This window comes from Pangasianodon hypophthalmus, chromosome 8 (genome assembly GCF_027358585.1).
Source record: "Pangasianodon hypophthalmus isolate fPanHyp1 chromosome 8, fPanHyp1.pri, whole genome shotgun sequence".
Lineage (NCBI taxonomy): Eukaryota > Metazoa > Chordata > Actinopteri > Siluriformes > Pangasiidae > Pangasianodon > Pangasianodon hypophthalmus.
Genome location: NC_069717.1, coordinates 22,834,190 through 22,848,206, shown reverse-complemented (window position 1 = coordinate 22,848,206; position 14,017 = coordinate 22,834,190). Strand labels below are relative to the sequence as shown.

The 14,017-nt window shown below is 38.7% G+C and overlaps 3 protein-coding genes across 3 annotated transcripts; all 3 read left to right on the top strand.

Moving 5' to 3' along the window:
- Window positions 1-3,707: 3,707 nt before the first annotated feature.
- On the top strand, window positions 3,708-4,941 carry nppal (natriuretic peptide A-like). Its single transcript, XM_026925731.3, has 3 exons — window positions 3,708-3,904; window positions 4,176-4,510; window positions 4,629-4,941. The coding sequence occupies exons 1-2, from the start codon at window positions 3,821-3,823 to the stop codon at window positions 4,500-4,502; spliced, it is 411 nt and encodes a 136-aa protein (XP_026781532.1). The 5' UTR covers window positions 3,708-3,820; the 3' UTR covers window positions 4,503-4,510; window positions 4,629-4,941.
- A 2,744-nt stretch (window positions 4,942-7,685) lies between these two features.
- Window positions 7,686-8,714, top strand: nppb (natriuretic peptide B). Its single transcript, XM_026925741.3, has 3 exons — window positions 7,686-7,905; window positions 8,049-8,298; window positions 8,540-8,714. The coding sequence occupies exons 1-3, from the start codon at window positions 7,789-7,791 to the stop codon at window positions 8,554-8,556; spliced, it is 384 nt and encodes a 127-aa protein (XP_026781542.1). The 5' UTR covers window positions 7,686-7,788; the 3' UTR covers window positions 8,557-8,714.
- A 1,972-nt stretch (window positions 8,715-10,686) lies between these two features.
- Window positions 10,687-12,278, top strand: nppa (natriuretic peptide A). The gene is made up of 2 exons (XM_026925611.3): window positions 10,687-10,854; window positions 11,432-12,278. Exons 1-2 carry the CDS (start codon window positions 10,741-10,743, stop codon window positions 11,726-11,728), a joined length of 411 nt encoding a protein of 136 aa, XP_026781412.3. The 5' UTR covers window positions 10,687-10,740; the 3' UTR covers window positions 11,729-12,278.
- The last annotated feature ends 1,739 nt before the right edge of the window (window positions 12,279-14,017 follow it).

Here is a 14,017-nt window from a genome sequence, read left to right as displayed (position 1 = left end):
TTTCAGCTCGAACCTCTTTCTCCTCTGACCTCTCTCACCAATAAGGCATTTCCACCTACAGGAATGCCGCTTTGTTGTTTTTTGCACCATTCTGTGTAAACTCTAGAGATGTGTGTGTGTGAAAATCCCAGGAGATCAGTTTCTTAAACACTCAAACCAGCCCACCTAGCATCACCAGCCATGCCATGGTCAAAGTCATTGAGATCACATTTTCCCCCATTCTGATGTTTGATGTGAACATTAACTGAAGCTCTTGACCTGTACCTGCATGATATTATGCATTGCCCTGATTGGCCAATTAATTAATTGCATGAATGAGCAGGCATTTTCGAATAAAATGTCTGGTGAGTGTATTTTTTCTGCATACTACATGCACTTACTTTTAGTTGTTTGCTTGTGCAATGTGATCAGCTTCAAATACACACTCTTGCAGAATATAACCCTGCTTATGTTGCATACACAATACAAAAAAATATAAAACCTATACACGTACACTTGGTGATTTCCTAAAACCTGGCAGGAATTTCAGTGATAAATATTGATCCTACACTTTGTTGAAAGTAAATGTAAGAAACTTGATAACTTCTAGGTCCTGCTGTTAGCTGTAAATATTACATTAGCTGTAAATAGATTCAGTTCCACAGTCAGTCAGAAATGAACAGCAGTACCCTTTTGTTTATTGTATTTTACAGTTTTTCACTGGTATGATTGCTTTTCACTTACTTCTCCATTTATGAGAAATTGATCAAAATCCTAGCACATCATCCTCGCTTGCTCAAATTCGTACGAAATTCTCATGAGATCAGGTTCAGGAAAATATGGAGGAAACTGATAAAATAGACTTATTGATGACTCTATAGTGAATATTTCATTTGAATGGATTGGATCTATGGAATGTAGTTATTTTAGGAAAATGTAGTAACTCTGAGATAGATTTTAATCTTGCTAAAGATGCTGTTTAGTTCTAATGACCTGTTTGAGTAACACACACAAATTTGGTATATGATGTATTATTATAAAGTTCTCAGTCAGTCAGTGGCTAGGTTAGATCACATTCCTGTTTCTTGGCTAGCTAGCCTATACGAGAGCAGCTCTTTCTTTATTTTTTCTTTACTTTTATTTTCTCTCTTGTTTTTTTAAGTTGTGTGGAAAGTGTGAGAGTCTCAGCCTTAGCATTCATGCCCTGAGGCCCATTGCCATCCTGCATGAGAGAGGCAGCCAGAGAAAGTCAGCATGAGCGATGGTCTCCTGCTAGCTCTGAACTGAAGCACAATGTGGAGGCAGACAGGGACTGATTAGTCTTTTAGTGTCTGTTGGCACCTACAGGACAACTATTGGTGAAATGGCTTGGAGACCATCTGGCACATTTCTCCTTGCACCAACGATTATAAAATTTTAATTTTTCTTTTTTTTTTTTTGCTAGTGGTTGTTTTATTTTCTCCATGGTGTGGTAGATTGGACCATAATGCCCTTCACATGTATAAAAACTCTCCTCTCCAGTGTTTTATCATGTGACATTTCAAACAAGATGTCCTTTGGATAAAGGATATGTGAAATGGCATGGGCTATTCTGGCCTGCCATTAAAATCTTAATTAGCTCTATGACTCTTAATCATGACAATGAGTGGTGCTCAGTGATCTGTACCAGGGGAGGACAGAGGTGAGCAGGTGAAATGTGTATGCTTGAAATAGATTCAGGATATCCCTGGGAGAAAACACACCTCACACACCACACACACCTCACACAGACAGCTTGATAAACAGAAGAAACCACAGGTTATGTGGGCATTCTCCTGTTGATGGTTGATGCTCTCTGATTGTGTTGGCATTAATGGCATCCATGGAACCACTAAAGATGTCCATAATGAGATGCCCTTTTTAAATGTGTATGGCACATGAGGATTAGAGAGAATACGGGTATATTTTTTGGTATTCTTCAGTACCAATACTGATACCAAAATGAGCAATCTACTTAGTATTAAGCAACCAGGAGCATCATGGGACATTTGATTTAGTTCTGTTTAGGTTGGTAGCTGCTTTGTGCTGCTAGCAATGAACTCCTTCTGCTGAGTTTTATATTTAACACAGTAAAAACAGTATCTATAACAGAGTGAGCTGCACCTTGACTCACGAGCAATGTGTAGCGCACATATCTCAGTGCTCAGTGCTTGCAGAACTGCGGTGCTCTCTTTCACTTGTGACCGTTTCCCTTCACTGCTCCAAGCTTATGTATGCACACAATTCACAGCACTTTACACTCTTCAGGTTTTTTCCCCACTATACTCCCAATTCCCACCCACCAGCCAGCTCTCCTCTATCATACGACAGCTACCAACCAGTGAGGGTGAGGTGTTTTCTGCATCACAGGGCAGCGCAACACACTCACAGGAAAGTGCTGTCTGCCCTCTTCCACATACATGAGCTCATAGATGCCTGCATTTGCCTGGAGTCACTGTGATTTACAAGGTCATGCTCACTGATACTGCAGTAAATATACTGCAATAGATGTTTTATCAGGTTACCTGTATTGTAGGAATAGTTCCTCCTCCTGATGTTTTCTCAGAGCACATTTTGCAGACTGCTTTGTTTTCATTGCCATTATTAATCATGCCATATGTCCAGTGTTGTCTGATCATTAAAGCATCAATGTACACTAGGCTGTAGACAATACCCAATACCAGTATTTGTATTGATGCATCCCTACTATAAATTAATTTTTTTAAAGGTGATGGGTTTAAAATAATACAACTTTCTCCTCATTTTACAGCAAAAGTCCTCAGTGCACACAAGGGCTGAATAACATTGTTGTGAGTTGAGCTGATTTCATAAAAAAGTACATAATAATACATTTTTTATTAATCAAACACAAATAGATTTCTACTTATAGAAATACGTTGAGATGAACGCATGTGGTTTTGTCCTGTCTCTGCTTAATAACCATGGCTACATACTGCCATGATATTATATGAAATGTGGTGTCTTTGCACAAAACTTTGTATTGTATATACTACTGCATTTATTTGAACTCAAGAACAAATCTACTCTATTGTACTCAAGGACAAATGTACTGGTCCATCCTCTCCAGAAATCTTTTTAGAAATCTGTTCTTGCTAAGACTTCCAAAATTTATTGCAATCAAAAAATCGATTGCATAGCAGCCATGATAAGGTAGCCTTAAATGTGTTTGATGTAAAACCGACCTGGAAAGTCACCCAGCTGGAACACTCCACTACATGACAAAAGACAACATCCAAAATCCAATAGGTAGATTTACTGTAGATGGATTTCATATATATTAACCATTTTGAATATCAGTTGGTTTCACCTCCTACAGGTTAAGATGCACTTTGCTTGCACAGCTGATGGAGGAATTTTGTCTAAAAAAGTACTGTTTCTTTGTGAACTTTTCCTACTGTATGGGTGGATTGCAACTGTGGCTTCCACCTGACCTTCAGTAGTTTGTCCAAATTACTGGTATATTCTGATCCCATTAGGATGGACGAAATAGCAGTGCATGCTCGTTACATTACAGTGTGTGGTGCTTTATGTAAAAGAGGCAGTCTAATATGGCAATCCTGACATTAGTTAGGATAATTTGGCTCTTCGTGCCCAGTCAGTGGAGGTGGGTTTAGGATGAAAACGAATTGCAGTTTGCCCTGATTCACCTCCCCTTCCATTATACTTTCAGCTCGTTTGGTTTCTCTGGCAGCCCGTGACGAAATCAGTGCGGATATAAAGCGCGCACCTGGAGCCTGCGCTCGGGCAGCTGACGTGAGGAGGAGCGCTCAGAACCCGGCCACGCAGCCACAGCAAACGCAACATGACCGCCAACTTCTGCGTGTTCTGCCTCTCCTCGCTCCTGCTTTTGAACTTCATCGGGGCCAAACCGCTCTCCGAGTTACAGGTGAGCAAACATTGTTCTGTTTTAATGAGGATCAGTGCGTGGTGCGCAGCTCCTGTACTGAATTCTGTGCTGCGCTTTTACGCGTTTGTGAAATTTCTTTTAAGGTCATGCATAGTGGCATGTCTCCTGGGATGTTTTTTTTTTTTTTTGGATTTTGTAATGTATATGCTTTCATTCTGTGTTGTGCATGTTTTTAAAGTTGTGTTTTCTTACTTGGTTTTATCCTGAATTATTTTATTTAATAATCAAACGTGACGTATTTTGCTTACAGGAGAGCCTTAAGGAGCTGCTGGAGGAGGAACAAACGGCGAACGCGCCTTTCCTCGGGCCGGAGGTGTCGGAGTCGGCGTCGCAGTCGCAGTCGGAGTCGGAGTCGGAGCGGGGAGGCGGGACGGCGGAGCGCCGCGCTCTGAGTGGAAGCGCCTGGAGCGTCGGGGAGATCAGCGGCGCGCTCGCGGCTAAGGAGAACGCGCTGGATCGCCTCATCGGGGACATCCTGTCCGTGTCCAAGCGCAGTCGCTTCAAGAAAGGTGGCCTAAGGAGCTGTTTTGGTGTTAGGCTAGAGCGCATCGGCTCTTTCAGTGGTCTCGGATGCTAGAACGTCAGGTACATCCAGTGTATTTTTACTCACTTGTTGAGATGTATTATAAATAAATATATAAAACATCACCAGTGTTTTTTTTTCTTCTTTTTTTAATTAAATTTCTGCGTTTATTACCCACAGGAGCGGTTTGTACTGGAACAGGGCACTGAAACTCCTTACTTGAACTCCTCGGGCAGGGCACAGGTCTTATTATTATTTTTTTAATGTAACTTTATGTTGAAGTATTGCCATGTTTACAGCTGTGCGCAGAGCATCGTCTGCTGAGTGTTATTTATTCTGTGGTAAATGTGTAGAATTGTAAATATGTTTTTTTTTTTTTAAAGTCTATCATTTTAAGCTTTTACTGCTTTTTCTGTGTATGTATTTATTTCTTGTCCAAGTTCATGTCATAGACTGAACGGTGTGGAATAATGAATAAATATTTTGCATAATATGTGTGTTGACCCTGTCTAATTCTCACCTGGGTGCAGATGCACATGACATGGGGCAATAACAGGTCCAGAGGTTTTGGCATGTGGTGGGGGGAAAAGAAAAAAAAACACCAAAATCTGTGCAACATCTGTACAACTTTAATAGCCCAAAGAAGTCCGACATCAAGCAGAAAATTATGACAGTTTAAAAACCTGGAAAAAACAAAACAAAAACAAAAACAAATAGGCAATGGACCATGGACGCATGATGTAGCCTTCTGACCTATAGTACCAACATTACAGGGAGGAAGGCATTAGACTACTGAGTATGCTGCTCCTGTATGATAAATGCTGGTCTACTAATTAAATTGTTTATCAAAACATGATATTTTTGGTGATTTTGATTATTTGATAAGATATCAAGAGAGATCAGCAGCTTAATAGGACAGGATTGACAAAAGGTCAGAAATTTCATTATGTAACTGTTGCTGAAGTTAGAAGGTTACATTATATCTCTATACCCTTACAGAAAACAAATCACATGAATTAAATTTTCCATATGTGAAAAATACGTGATCACATGTCAAAAACATTTATGCATGTTATGCCCCGAAATTACACGTGACCTCAAGTAAATGCGTATAAGATGTGTAAACAGTATGGGATTATAGGTGGAAAAGAATTATTTATGTGAGATATACACATCTGAAAAATGAAACTATGTACCATACATGTGAAAATAAATTGTGAGAAAATCATATGAGGAAAATACAAACGCATGCCTGCATGGGAAAAGTCAACTAGTTTAAATTGTGCATGTTCCATTCTGGTATGGCTCAAATTTTTATTGCTTTTGTATTATGATTGACAAAGAGTGTCCTAGAAAATTAATTACACATAGTTTTAGCATGCAGAAATCAGGTTTAACTTTGATTGAAAAAAAAAAAAAAAACATGACTGAAACTGCACATACACAGTTCAAGGGTTCTTTGGTTCCTAAAATGTTCCTCTGTTTGGAGCCCTAATAGATAAACAGTGTAGAGTAGGTGATGTATTGTACACATTCACAGTTCAAGCGTGCATCATGAAAAAAGAAGAAAGAAATTTTCTAAGTCTATACAGAGTTTTTGCCTTTATACAATCAGGACTAGAATTATTGGCACTCTTGGTAGAGATGGGTAAAACATTATAAAAATGCCTTTGTGGTCAAATAATTTAATCTCACAATGTAAATATGATAAAGACTTTAATTAAAGTAATTAAAAATATTTTTTAAACAAAAACATGTGTTACAATTACTGGCATTCGAGCATTTAATGCTTTGTTCAACCTTCTTTTGCAAACATAACTGCACCGAGACGTCTGTTATAATACTCGAGAATTCAGAACAAGTAACCTGAGAGCACTCATAAATACAGGATCACTCCAGATCCTCCATGGTCTTCTCCTCTGCAGCTTTCCTCACAGGTTTTCAGTGGGGTTTAGGTCAGGGGACAGAGAAGGCCATGTCAAAGCTTGATTCTGTGGTGCATTTGGCAGAGGCAGCCAGATTTAAAAGCTCCTGGTTTGTCATAGAGGCCTAACAATTTCTCAGGGCATTTGGAGAAAAAAAAGCCCCCATATCACAAATTCTCCACCATATTTAACAATGTGGATTAAGTTATTTTCTCTATAATCATTCTTTTCATGCCAATCGCACCTTGAGTATTTGTTGCCAAAAAGTTCTGTTTTTGTCTCATCTGACTATAAAACCCAGTTCCAGTCAATATTCCAGTAGCATCTACAGAACCCCATGTGCTCATATTTGTGGTTAGATGAAAGAAAAACGCTGTCTACTGGGACTCTTTCCACAGTTTGCTGGCGTGGAGGTGGTGTCTAATTGTAGATTTGGAAATACCATTTTCTGTAAGTCTCTAACAGCATGGGGGCAAAGTACACTTCCAGGCAGGTTCGTTACCACGCTGGTTGCGTTAAACCTCTTAGTTATTGCCCACACAGTGGATATGGACATGTTCTTGTTATTTCTATAGCCATTTAAGGTCAAAACACTGCAGTTTCATTTAATTGGTGTATTCTCTAATCTTTCCCATGTTGATGATGAGTGACTGAGGGAATTTGGCCTCTGTGTCATCTCATATTTACACCGCAGTGAAACAGGAAATCATGGATGACCTCTTAGGCGTTCCAAATCACTCACTTAGAAAAGTAAGATATAAATGGAAACAGTTACTGTTTGTTCAGATACATTTCTAGGGGTGGCAATGATCATGGCATGTGTGGTTTCATTAAAAATATATGTATGAGAAGGGTTTTTAATTTTTGTCAAATTAATTTACTATGATTAAAGGTTTGATTTCTGTCATACTTTCAGTTTTTAAGATCAAAGACCCATTTTTACCAAGGTTGCCAATAATTCTGATGCTCACTGTTAACACTAAAGTATAGGAATATCAAGAATATAGTAAACTATATAATACGTCTTTTACTATAATGTCTATGGATGCACAGGCCTATATGTGCTCCATTATGTCACCAAAATAAACGCAATGTGTGTTAACGGTGCGTAATTTCAGGGAAACACTTTCCCAACTCAATATCTAAACAAAGCCTGTTGCAGTAGATGACATAGGGCTCATATCTGCTATGATGAAGCTTTAAATGGAGTTATTTCCGACAGACAGCTTTATCACTGGAGGTGTTGGAATGCAGCCTCTAATTCCTCACATAACTTCTGCGAGTCAGACTTTAAAGTATAAAAGAGCCCCATCTCCCAGCTGGGAGCTATGATACTCAGACAACGGACACAGCTTGAAAAGACTAAGGAATCGAATCATATTCAAGCACACAACTCTTAAGGAAAACAGAAGAACATGTCTCCATTTTACATTCCATCTGTTAGTTTTTTACTGCTTGTAAGTTTGGCACTCACAAGCGCACTCCCACTACAGAGTGCGGCCTTGACCAGTGAAGACTTGGATGTCTTGAAGGTAAGTTTAGACTCATCAAAAAAACAGCACTAAACAGTGTGTACTCAGTAATACTTATTATTTCTATATATGCCTACAATGCATTAATTCAGCACTGCAGAATGTCTCTGGATAAACTGTACGATGTCATTATCCTCTCACAGCTTCTCCTCAGCCAACTGGAAGAATCAGTTCCTGCTCAAACGCTGGAACCGGAAGTGGAAGAAACGGCGGTTGAGGAAGCGGAAGTTGTACCTCAGCATGAGGTGCTTGCAAGGGACTTCCTCTCTGCTCGGGACCTGAAGACGGTTCGCCAGGACTCCAACTCCAAGAAGTACTCGGGTTGTTTCGGCCGCCGGTTGGACCGGATAGGTTCCATGTCCACTCTGGGCTGCAAAACTGTTGGACGTCACAGTAAGTTAACTTCTTTATTCTATGGACTTATATCTGTCTAGAATTTGCACAAAATTACAACTTTGTACTATATAGTCTACCACAAAATGCTCTTGCACTTGCTCTGAGATCAGGTGGCATTATAGACAGATTTGGGAGATAAACAAGAAGCTTTCACAAAAATAAAGTATAAGTAAAATAAATACTTGCTTGTCTTTTTGTGTCACTTATCAGTTTACTCTTTTCTTTGTTTTTTTTCCAGGTCCAAAGAGAAAATGAAGTCTTAAGCAGAACTGTTACGTCATTGCCTACGATGACACCAGAGTGAATTTTTAAATGTGTTTATTTATTAGAATATTTATTGATCTGTCTAGATATAAATTTATATTTATATTCTTTGTTTATGCTCAATAGTCAATTGTATATCTAAATGAAATATTCAATAAATAATTTAAAAAAAAACATTGTTGTTGGCCCTAATAATTAACACATTTATTTATTTATTTATTCTGAAGCGTTTCAACCCTGTTTTATATTTTTCCACCATGATTATAAGTTCTAGGCCCATTTTATTAAAAGTATGGATGGGTGGCTCAATATGACAATGTTTTCAGTTCACATCCCTCCTGTCTGGGAAATGAAGCAGGAAACAGCAAAACCATACACTGCCATGTGTGAACATGTTGCAATATTTCATTCAGCACCATGGAGAGCGAAATGTATCCACAGGTGAACGCTGCTACAGGAAAATGAAGTCTCTTGGTAAATTCAAACCAAGGTAAATTCAACCAATTTGCCAGTTCTTAATAAATTAAAACATTGGACACAATGATGATAAATAAAACAACTTACCTTGTATCATAAGGATAAATAAAACATTTTGCCTTAACCAATATCTTTAGGGTCCAGTCGTTCTCCATGTGCATCAGTAAAACAGACCTTTGTAATCTGGTAGAAACTAACCTCATACCAGTAAGGGCCTGGAACAAGTTAAATGAATGATTTGAAATTGAGACGACGGCATTTGGTCAACAGTATTAAGTGGAAATGAACAGAGACAGACATTTAGGAATAAGACACTTCATTTGTGCTTGCAAATCAGACCCCTATATACAAACGACAGATTTTAATTTCAGGATCTTCCTGGCATTCAATTACTAATGTCAATCCAATGGACAGTGCCTTTGGTAGCAAAACATACATTATTCCTGTACTTTCTTGTTAACAAGACAAGATTTAGAAAAAAAAGTTTAAACGCCTAGCTTGTCACCATTAAGCATATTTTCATAACTATTATGAATTACTCAGAAACTACAGTTTTAGTGAGGAATATATGTCTGGACCCACTCATAGATCTTGAGAGTTTAAGAAGATGACCAACTGTTATCAGAAAACATAACATGCAGACACTATTAATGACTAATGATGCCACGCTAGACTGGCCCTCACCATGGAGTCCCTTGGTTGAATTTACCAATTTCATGCTTAACCTCGTGTTAATTAATAAGCATTACAGGATTAATACAGTTATCAGCAGCAATACAATAATTGGTAACAGCAGATCTAACAGACCTTTACAAGGCAACTATTGAATATTAGCTATTCATCATTATTGTTAAATTCATGCTAGCATGGATTTAACTTCTTAAACTTTCTGTTTATTGTTCAGTAAAGCATATTATTCATTAACTGCTATGAATTATTTGGTAACTAAAATGAAACTTATGTAGAATTTATGTAGAGTATAGTAGTGAGGAGTCTGGACACACCTTTGGTTCTGGATACTTTAAAGAGTTAAGAGTTACCTTGATCAATTTAGAGAGGCAATTTATCAGTGCCTGTTCCTCTTCATGTTTTCCTTGCAACAGATTTCCATCTCAGAAAACTCCCCCCCACAGCTAGATTTTCACCAATATCCTATCAGCTGCATTTGAATTACATTATAAATGCAAACTATTGCACTTCTTAAAACTTTAAAAACTTGTGCCACATATTTAAGCCCAAAGGTCAAAAGATTTCTTAACATATTACCGAGATAAGGGTTTCTCAGTCTAAATATGGAATGTCCATGGTCTGACCAACCACATAGTATATTTAGTATAGGTTGAAGTTATCAGTTCTGACCTGATGCTCCAACAACGCAAGGCATGTGTAGTGGACAAATGCCTGATGATGGGTGTCACGTTTTCTTCCTGCCCTCAAAAACTGCTCCTGAGGTCACTGACTGTTTGTGTCCGACTCGTCGCCCACCACAACCTTTCTCTCAAAGGCCCATCACGTAGCACCAAACAGCCACTTAAAAGGAAATCTACCACGAGAACCTATCAGAGGCGAGGTGTTGGAATGCACTTCACGTGGCCTGTGAAAGGATGAGTCCTGGTCAGTCGAGTGTCCCAATAAAAGAAGGAGCCAAGCACACAGCCATCACAGAAAGTTACAGTCAAGCCTCGAAGGAAGCCAGGGATGGTTAAAGGACTTATTCTAGCAGGACTCCTGGTCCTGCTCTGTCATGAGCTATCTGTACAAGCTCATGTTTTGAGTAGGCACAACTCTGCCAACAGCATCGGCAAGATCAAGGTAAGTTTACAACCTGATAAATGCATTGGAAACATTGGTAGTTTTAACTAAATGTCTGGTGATCAAATAGTTATGAAGAAAATGTGTGGTCTTGGTTTTGATGAGTTGAGAAGAACTTGATAAATTAATTTAAACTATTATCGGATTTACCCATGCTGCTTGGTAGTTTGCTCCTCAGGTAGTGCAAGCATAAATGATCTTCTTGCATGTGAAACTGAGTTTGTCTGTCTCTGGTTGCCTATGGTTTAGCTACATACTTCTTGAAATATAGCAGAGCATAGTGATAACGACTGACAAAAAAGCAAGTATCACGCCTAAAATGTACGCCAATCTACACCAGTCTAACGGCTTTGACAAAAATAATAATTTAAATGAAAGATGGTTGGGGAACATGAGTAAACCATTGCCAAACATGGGTTGCTGTCTGATAAACATCTCTACAACAGCAAAAAGTAAAGGGACCTACTTATTTTCTTTGACACGTCAAGATGACCTTGAGAACATAAGAGTTCTTTTGACCCAACAGCCATTAACTATTAAGCCTAACACTAAATCTCCTTCATGATGTGCTCCTCAGAACTTGCTTCAGCAGCTTGAAGAAGCTTTGGTAGCTGAAGAGGACACAGAAGGTGCTGTGGATTATGAGGACAGGAACATAGCACTAAGTCAAAGCCAAGTTTCTCCAGGCAGGGAGGACCAGGCTGCTGCTCCAGAAGAGGACAGCAACACTGACGAGGGACTCGAGATGCAGAGGAAGCACCTCATGGATCTCCTGCTGTCCACAAGGAGCAAGAGCTTCTCCGGCTGCTTTGGTGGAAGGTTGGACCGCATCGGCTCCTCCAGCAGTCTTGGTTGCAACTCTATGAAAGGTTAAAACTTCTGTCAAGCTCTGCTGAGAGACTGGATCTGGTTAAAGTTCATGAGGACAGCATGCAGAAATGTAATTGTCCTTCAAACACCACGTTGAAAAACTGTTGAACTGGGAAAGCATAAATTTAGGGGATTGGTGTGAAAGTGTGAATGTAATTCAATGATTAATAGTTCTAAGATTTCTAAAGAAGTTTCCGCCTTATTTGATTGATTTAAATTTGAGCACAGTTTGTGTCTGAAGATCCATTTATTAACACGTAGAACTGAGAGCTAATGGATGCATCATTGATTTTCTTTTTATAGAGAAGAGTAATATAATTTTGTCTATGTATTCACATTGTACTTACCTGGCGACTTCTTTCTCTGTTGGAGTTACAATTTATTTATCTAGAACATTCTTATGCTTTGACTGTTCTCTTTGTTATGCACATCATAATCTACTTGTATGTACGTTTTCTCTTTCCAGTCAGATCAAAATGTCTTTGAATTGTCTCAGTGTGAATAAATAAATACTTTCTATTGTCTCAGTCTGAATAAACCTTTGGGATGAACAAGTTTTTGTTTCAGAGATTTTATTTCACATTACTTACTTACATGTGCTCTATAAGGTATATATGAACCTAGAATTAGTGACAAGATCATTTGACTCAAATACAGGCACTTTAGCACATTATCACATTAGAAACTTATCAGCAGGAGGTAAGCATGGTCAAAAATTCCGCTTCTACCTACTCATCCTGGATATCTAATGAAGTCTTGCCTAATGAACCGGGCTTATTAGTGGACATATCGCTAAAATGAGACTAATGAAATCCTGCCTAATGGATGAGGGTTATTAGAGGGTGCAAAGCTACAACAGAACAAGGCCCTGTGCCACAGCAGGAGGTCATTAGCATTGAGCTTGTTGACACCTGCGCTAACCTTTACTGAAAAGCCCGAGCTGCATTGCCTTTAATCCTATTATTGTACCCTCTAAGGGGCCACTCCTGATTACATTAATAATGCTCTGGTTCTCAGACTACGCCATGTCAGACTCCTCTGATTAGAAACCTGCCATGTTTCCGTCCGCTCGACACAGCCGCCTCATCAAATTCTAACAGAGTGTCAACAGCTCATCTCCACTAACTTTTCCGGCTTCTCAAATTACCCCAGGCCCCCACCAGCACATGGGAGAAAAGTGCTAGGAGCTGTCTTGTCCAATTACATCATAAAAGTGCGGTGGTGGAGGAGCCAGGCTTTGGCACACTCACCCCACACCTGTTGAAGGTGAAGATTGGTGTAATGTGTGTAATTAGTGAGCTCTGTGGTGGCCTTGAGGAAGGGGTCCAAAGTCATGGTGTAGTTGTCAGTACTGGAAAATTGCCTTTGTTCGTCTTTGATACACTGACTTGAGTAATAGTACTTCTACTGTAGCAATAATTCACTTAAGCAAAAGTAGTGATAAAAAATTAAACAAGTAGATATATTGTCTAGTGGAAAGCTATGAGTAAATATTTTTTTTAAAATTACTTTTTCCTATCCATATACAATTGACACAACTAATCGAAAAATGTTCTATTTTTCTTGTCTATTCTATATATCTTTTTTAAAATAATAACCATGATAAACTTCAAGATCATAAACCACACAATTTACACAGAAAGGTAATGTTAGCTGGCTAGATAACTTAGCTAAACGCTATTGGGGTTTCAGTAGCTTGCTAGGTTCCTCAGCTAGCCCATGTTAAATCATACCTCTTTATAGCAAAGTTGCCCCTTACACATTATCCTCAGCATTAGCTATAGGCTATAGCAGCACTTGGGTATATTTAACACAACAGGTAACTGCTACTGAACATTGAAGTGACATCTTAAGTTTAATACAGAGCTTTCATACTGTAGAACATCAAGAAATCTGACTAGCTAGTCTAGCTCACTCAGCTAGCTGTGAATATCTCCACAGGTTTCGGCTTGCGTTATCTGCAAATCGTTATCACACAGTTTCCTTTGAAACATTTAAAACCGATATATTTTGGCTGGGTCTCGAAATTGAATTACTTAAAACTTGCACATACATACAAATGTATTTTTTTCTCTGTAACGGTGATCAAAAATAAATGTAGCAAAAGTTGAATATTTTATTTAAAACAAAACTCAAGTAAAAGTACTGTTATTTAATTATACTCAAAAAAGTACCCTCATAAAAGAGTGACACATGTACTCAAGTACTGTAACAAAAGTACATGTTGCTTTCTATCCCTGCACATAACTGACATAGAAGTCTACAAGACAGCTCAGAACAGCAGATAGCCACA

Bases quoted from the DNA above. Each gene is read 5' to 3' on its own strand.
- nppal (XM_026925731.3), top strand. From the start codon at position 3,821: ATGACCGCCAACTTCTGCGTGTTCTGCCTCTCCTCGCTCCTGCTTTTG. The intron at 3,905-4,175 runs GTGAGCAAACAT...TTTTGCTTACAG, and splicing joins AACCGCTCTCCGAGTTACAG to GAGAGCCTTAAGGAGCTGCT.
- nppb (XM_026925741.3), top strand. From the start codon at position 7,789: ATGTCTCCATTTTACATTCCATCTGTTAGTTTTTTACTGCTTGTAAGT. The intron at 7,906-8,048 runs GTAAGTTTAGAC...ATCCTCTCACAG, and splicing joins AAGACTTGGATGTCTTGAAG to CTTCTCCTCAGCCAACTGGA.
- nppa (XM_026925611.3), top strand. From the start codon at position 10,741: ATGGTTAAAGGACTTATTCTAGCAGGACTCCTGGTCCTGCTCTGTCAT. The intron at 10,855-11,431 runs GTAAGTTTACAA...TGTGCTCCTCAG, and splicing joins ACAGCATCGGCAAGATCAAG to AACTTGCTTCAGCAGCTTGA.